General features: G+C 24.8%; 1 protein-coding gene and 1 long non-coding RNA gene across 2 annotated transcripts in view; both read left to right on the forward strand.

Moving 5' to 3' along the window:
* LOC113373111 overlaps nucleotides 1-1,144 on the forward strand; it is a 9,742-nt gene extending 8,598 nt beyond the window's left edge. The window contains exon 3 of the long non-coding RNA XR_003366856.1: nucleotides 1,065-1,144. This is a non-coding gene — a long non-coding RNA (uncharacterized LOC113373111). The remainder of the gene's footprint in view (nucleotides 1-1,064) is intronic.
* Nucleotides 1,145-1,168: 24 nt separating this feature from the next.
* The window catches only part of LOC113373106, a 33,823-nt gene continuing 27,760 nt past the window's right edge, over nucleotides 1,169-7,231 (forward strand). Inside the window, exons 1-6 of the mRNA XM_026613428.1 lie at nucleotides 1,169-1,247; nucleotides 1,393-1,605; nucleotides 1,763-1,927; nucleotides 3,397-3,560; nucleotides 3,633-3,890; nucleotides 5,177-5,344. Of these exons, the coding sequence (XP_026469213.1) occupies nucleotides 1,240-1,247; nucleotides 1,393-1,605; nucleotides 1,763-1,927; nucleotides 3,397-3,560; nucleotides 3,633-3,890; nucleotides 5,177-5,344 (976 nt within the window). The 5' untranslated portion in view covers nucleotides 1,169-1,239. The remainder of the gene's footprint in view (nucleotides 1,248-1,392; nucleotides 1,606-1,762; nucleotides 1,928-3,396; nucleotides 3,561-3,632; nucleotides 3,891-5,176; nucleotides 5,345-7,231) is intronic.

Here is a 7,231-nt window from a genome sequence, read left to right on the forward strand (position 1 = left end):
ACACGATATGTTTTTAAAATTGTTTATATTTGCGATAGTTTATGTCTAAACTTGTGTTATGAAGCATAATTTATTTTGTTCGACTATTCGGAACGTATTGTGCATTTTTTTCGGGACATTTTTTTAGATAACTCAAAAACTTTGTACCAGCCACTTTTTTCTAGTTAGCTTAACAGAAACTGGATAAAATTTACGACAAATTCGTGTAAAGAGTTATATACACTGCGATATAAAAGTTTTGAATAAAATGATTTTGAAATCGATTTTTTGATAAATGCAATGTAAAATTCGGAACATTTTTCTACACTTATTTGAATAACTCAAAAACTTTGTATCGGGCACTTTATTTTTATTCCCTTAGCATAAACTACATAAAATTTACTTCATATCCCTATAATTTATCACAAACATTTATATACGAAAAATTTACATAAATTAGGTTTGAACTTGCTGCAAGATGTTCAAGTTTGCAATTTGCAATATTCGTAATTTAAACATAAGGTTGTACTCAATTTAATTAAAAAATATTTATAAACATATTATGAGTCATATTTTATCATTTGATATCATGTTGTATATTGTTTTCCTAATAATTACAGTTAGGGGCTAGTTTTTGCCTAAAAGTGCACGCAACCTGGATCGAGGCGTCGTTTTTGGTTAACGTGCAGACATAAAATCTTGGGAAAACTTTCAGTTCAGTTTTTACTCTTAGCTATAAAATTTTAGATAAATTAAATTATCTAAATATCAGTTTATGATGTATTATTTGTTACGTAGTTTAAAAAATATGCAAAAATTAAATATTTAAAATTTTAGAAGGGTGTTTATACAGACGTATACAATTATCTTTGAGTTTTTATTTCATAATTATTTATAACATTTTTTTAATCAATTTTATACATAACATGTTTGTTGCAATAATTGAATTGATAAATTATAATTGGAATTGATAAATTATAATTCTACCTAACATGATAAATATTTGGAATTGTTTATGCAAAATTCGTACAATTTGATTAAACATTTTTTTGCAAGCTTAATAAATTTTTTTTATTTTTTTACAGAATACGACTCGATTTTCAACTACCGAAAATCGAGGCCAAATGACTCCAAATGACCCAAATAGAGGAAGTGGGTCCTTCGGCCTGGACCTAAATTACATCACAGAAAACATTATATCTTTGTCTGCAAAAAGGGGGTTGTAAAGCTAGGGTTCAGGATTTGGCCAAGGCCGATAATATGTTGAGGTAAAAAAATAAATATTTAATTTAAAAATAATAAAAAATAAAAAATTACGCCTAAATTGCTTGCAACTTAAAAAGATCTGTGCAGACTTAAAAAGTTGAAAGAATAACTTTCAGGAGTCATTATTTCTTCTTCTATTTTTTTCAGGGCAAAACATGGGCCAAACTATCTAATATTCGATCTGCAGTCCGAAAACTTTGGCCAGGACCGGAATTCACAATCCTTAGACAATTCTTCAATAGTCCAATGTGGTTGGAAACCAAATTTGAGTCCTGGTTTGGAAAAATTGTGCTCCATTTGCAAACAGTTGGAAAAATGGTTGTCTTCTGATGATAGGAAAATTGCAGTCATATATTCTGGGTAAGAAAAAATTAAAAAAAAAATTGTTAAAATAATATTTAGACTCAAAAATTATAAAAAACACTAAATACTGGTTATTTATAACGATGGGCATGATATAAATGAATTAATTAAATAAAGAAAAATAAAATAAATGTGATGTACAATTTTTTTCTAGGGATGATATTTTGCGTCTAGAATGTGTCCTAAGGGCCTATATGCAATATATATCAATTTGTGGGTCCAGATCGCCCTCAAAAGACAACAGGGACCTGGATTTATATGCAATGCAAAGGTTTTTAGATGACAGGGTCGGATTGGAAGTCACTCCTTCAAACCAAAGGTATCTTTAAAAAGTTTAAAAAGTTGCGAGAAATTGGTTGGCAGTTGCTTAAAAATTGCAAAAAATATTGTTTTTGTTTCAAACTAAAATAAATTGGTTGTTTTTCTAAAAATTCTATAAAACTATTAAACTTGTACTAAAATTTGTATGAAGACTTTTTTTGTTTTCACGACATCAAATTACATTTTTTCATATTACACAAAATGTCCAAGTTTTCAATTTGCGATATACGTAATATAATCATCGGGTTGTACTCGATTTAATTAAAAAATATTTATAATAGTATTATATGTCATATTTTATTATTTGACATCATATTGTAAACAGTTTTTCCAATAAATACAGTTAGGGGCTAGTTTCTACCTAAAAGTGCACGCAACCTGGATCAACCCTTTGTTTTAGGTTAACGTGCACTCGGAAAATCCTGGGAAAACTTTCTGTTCAGTTTTCACTCTTAGCTATAAAATTTTTTATAAATTAAATTATCTAAATATCAGTTTATGGTGTGTTATTTATTATGTAATTTGAAAAATATGCAAAAAGTGAATATTTTACATTTTAGAAGGGTATCTATAAAGACGGATACATTTATCTTTGGTTTTTTATTTTTACTCCAAGATTTCAAATATTTTTGCACATTTAGAATTTGAAGACACTTTGATAAATTGTGTAACTTAAAATATAATATTTTTAAGAAAATTTTTCTACAAAATTTATTTTAAATAATTACATACTTTATTTCTTTAATCCGGTGAATTTTTTTATATTTTACAGTATAACTCCAAATTTTTACTCCAGGTTTAAAAATATTTTAATATAATTGTATAAGTAGATAAATTAGCATAAAGTGGTATATAATATTTTATAAAATTATATGGTTTTAATTTAATATTAATTTTATTCAAATAGTCATTCAAATTAGTATTTATATATAGACACTACCAAAACTTTAAAGCAAGCAATCGGATATTTTTTGATATTTTGTTTGATAATTAAATTAAATTAAATTAAATTTTTACATAAAGCTCCTAAATACTTTTATGTATTCAAAAACATGAATAAATTTGCAATAAAATGGTATATGGTATTAAATAAGTTTATTAATAAAATATGCTTTTAAAATTAATTACAATTAAGTATTTGCATAGACACCAGCAAAACTTTTAAGCAAATCGTTTGGACATTTTTTTATATTCTGTTTGATAACTCAAAAATTTTACTTAAAGCCCCAAAATATTTTTATAATACTTGAATAAACTTATAATAAAATAGTAAATACATTTATTAACAAAATATACCTGTAAAATCATTTACAAAGTATGTATACATCAGCAAATATGCCTATAGCAATATTGTGAAGTAAATTCTGTGTAACTTTGTGGTACTAAAATTTTGTGAAATTAGGCTCTAAATATCCAAATTTATTTTTTTAAATTATCTATAACTATAATAAAATATTTTTTTCTTAGATACGTCAACTATTTTGCCGGTTTGCTATCAGGACAAATAAAAATGAACGCAAAGCCCTTATTTTTGACCCACATTTCCATACCAGGACCTTTAGAACAACATCCTGGACCGTCAAAAATATTTTTCAAAATCTACGAAGGATTAAAACACGTCCACACCACAGGTAAAAGAAAAAAAACTCAACCAAATTATTTAAATAAATATAAATCTAATTTTTCTTATATATTTTTTTTAGGAATTTACCAACCAAACCACCACCATCAACCCTTACAAATAAATACCCACGGTTTACGTCTTCGTGGTGACATTTTAATAAGATGTTACCATGTAAATGGTGACTTTTCAACACAAAATGGTGATTTTGGTTGTAGAAGTCCAAATGGTGACTTTGGTAGAAGACAAAGGTCCTTGTTGTTTTCCTTGCAGTTTCATACTTGTGCTGGAAACAGGACCATGAGGTTGGGGAAACGGGATTTGGACGTCGCTTTTAGAGGTCAGTAAGGGAAATAAAATTTTGGAAAAAATATGGGGGCAAAGATAATTTTATTGGCTTTAAATTTGTCTAATTTTGTGAAGGGGTGAAATTTGGTTTTGGGGTTGAAAAATGCATTTTTGTGCATCCGTGTATGTTAAGTGACAAGTTTGGTGAGGCGAGTATGGATGTTTATTTTAAGGGTCAAAGTATTAGAAAGAAAATTTTGGAAAAAATACAAAGACGTAGATAATTTTATTGGCTTTAAATTTGCTTAATATTTGTGTAAAATTGGTTTTAGTGGTAAGTAGTTTGGTAAAACAGGATTTGAACGTTTTTTTAACCTGAATTGGATGTTTTTTTAAGGATCAGAGTATTAGAAACAAAATTCTGGAAAAAATACAGTGACGTAGATAATTTTATTGGTTTCATATAGTACAGTGACGTAGATAATATATTGGCTTAATATTGTTTTGGCGCTAATTTAGTTTTAGTTGTTTAAAAATGCACTTTTGTGCATCCTTGAAAGTTGGATATTCTCGTCTAAGTAGTTTGGTAAAACCTAATTCGAATGTTTTTTTAAGGGTAAGAGTATAAGACACAAAATTTTGGAAAAATCCAGGGACGTAGATAAATATATTAACTACAAATTTGCTTAATATTGTATTTATTGGAAATTAGTTTTTGTGGTATAAAAATGCTATTTTGTGCACCAAAGTAAATTGGATGCACTCGTGTAAGTAGTTTGGTAAGACGTGATTTAGATGTCTTTTTTAAGAGTCAGATTATTAGTAAGAAAATTTTGGAAAAATACAGGGACGTAGATAATTTTATTGGCTACAAATTTGTATAATATTGTATTTGTGTAAAATTAAATTTTGTTGAATAAAAATGCATTTTTGTGCACCAAAGTAAATTGCATGTACTCGTCTAAGTAGTTTTGTAAAACGTGATTTCGATGTTTTTTTTGAGAGTCAGATTATTAGCAAGAAAATTTTGGAAAAAATACAGGGACGTAGATAAATATATTGGCTACAAATTTGCTTAATATTGTATTTATTGGAAATTAGTTTTTGTGGTATAAAAATGCACTTTTGTGCACCCTTGTAAATTTCGTGTACTCGTGAGACTAGTTTGACAAATCTTGATTTCGATGATGCTTTTAAGGGTTAGTTGAAGACACAAAATTTTGTAAAAAATATACACGTATAGATAATTTTACAGGCTACATTTTCCTAACACCACATTTGTCTAAATTTGCTTTTAGTGCCCCAAAAACACATTTAACATTTAATTTTCTTCACCAGACAAAAGCTTCCCAGAAGATGCTTCTATTATCTTGCATTTTGTTGATGACGTCACTGATGTCCCAAATGAGGAATTTATCAAACATGACGTCACTTTTGAGCCACAATGTGACGTCACAGCCTGGGATTCCATAGAGGACTTGGCTGGATCACCTGTTGATATTTTAGGTAAGTTGAAAATATTTTTTTTAAATATTTAGACTTGTGCAAAATTAAAAATTTTTGCATGAAAAAATACGTTGAAGTATATATATATATATATATATATATATATATATATATATTTATTTATTATATCTATATATATATTTAAATGATATCACATCCACCTACAACTTGTTATAAGTCCATTTTATTAATAAAAGTGATTTATTTTTCAATTAAATATATTAATATATAAGTCCCACATTTAATTTCGCTTATATAACACTTAATAAAATCTTAAAGAACATTTAAAAACAGGGCCGGACTTCAAACTTAATCTAAAAAAATTAAACCAAAGATTTGAGAAAATTCATTAACAAAAATGAGGTGATTTGAAAAATTAATTTTATTAATAAAATTTTGTTTATATTATTTTATATAGTCATAATTAAATTTTATATTAATTCTGCATTTTTAAAAAAATATATGCAATTGTATTATTAAATAAATATTTGGATTTTTTATAAATATTTAAAGTTAGTTGTATTAAATTTATATTTATTCATTACTAAGTATATTTATTTATTTATGTACATTTTTTTAATAATTTTTAAATATGTATATTGGTATATATATTTTTTTTATTAATATTAAAAACTACGAGTAATTAAATATTTGTTAATTTAACAAAATTCAATTAATTATTTTGTTCTTGATTTTTCAAACAAATTTTACGTTCGAATTTAAATTCAGAGCTTTTGTTTATATTTTTTGTTTGTTTGATATTTTTAATATATTCTAATAATTCTAATTAATTCATAATTAATTTTATTATATATATCTAACTACCTGTTAATATATTTTGCACTAAATCAGCGTTTTTATATATTTTTTTAATTTTATAAAAATAATGAGCATAAATTATCTTTAACGTGGGACACTTCTGGTTAAAAAATTAAATTTTGAGTTTCTAAATTGTTTAAACATTTATTTCATATTTTTAAAATTTACATTAAACATAAATCTTACTTTTTATAAACAAATTTTTATTAAAATTTATGTTTTTATCGATTTATTTATTATAAATTCGATTCTGTTCATACGCCAAGTTGACATTGCCAAGTGTTAATTATTTGAACTTCGGAAATACATATTAAAAGTGATTTATCATTGGAGATCAAAGTAAGGTTGTTTCAAATAATTTAATACAAGTTGCCAAATTATGCGCAGAATTATAATTATTTTTAGATATTTCGTAAAGAATCATTTTTTATGAATTATTGAGATACAAGAAATATATGCAATTTATATCCTATTCCTTTATTTCGTAGACTAATTATTTAAAATCTATTTTTATATTTTTTACGTATTTGAGTTCTATTTTATATACAAATCATTTAAAAATATCAAAAATCTAATTATCTTATAAGCTTTCGTTTATTATAATTTAATTTTTTTGTGGAAGTTTTATTCCAATTAATAACAATTATTAAGAATTTGTCTAAAGAAATATAATGTAAATATGTTAGGTTTAATTTTTTAAATAAAGTTAACTTAAATAATCAAATTTAAACTCATATTTGTTTTTTATAAATATTTGAACAGAGCAAAATTTTCTATGATTTTCCAAATGAATTTATATTTATTCTAATATTTCTAATTCTTCTGTTTTAACGTTGGCAGCTACTGTATATATATGTATATATATATATATATATATATGTATATATATATATATATATATATATATATATAATTATTTGGCCAGTTATAATGCATTTATTATTTTTCTGTTAGTCTTAAATTAGATTCTGAACAAATCGCAATATATTCGATTTATATATATATATATATATATATGTATATATAAAAATATGAATTTTTTCATAATAATATTAGTGACAATAATTT

This window comes from Ctenocephalides felis, unplaced genomic scaffold, assembly GCF_003426905.1.
Source record: "Ctenocephalides felis isolate EL2017-DRISC unplaced genomic scaffold, ASM342690v1 CF-g0.4_SCAFFOLD_01604, whole genome shotgun sequence".
NCBI lineage: Eukaryota > Metazoa > Arthropoda > Insecta > Siphonaptera > Pulicidae > Ctenocephalides > Ctenocephalides felis.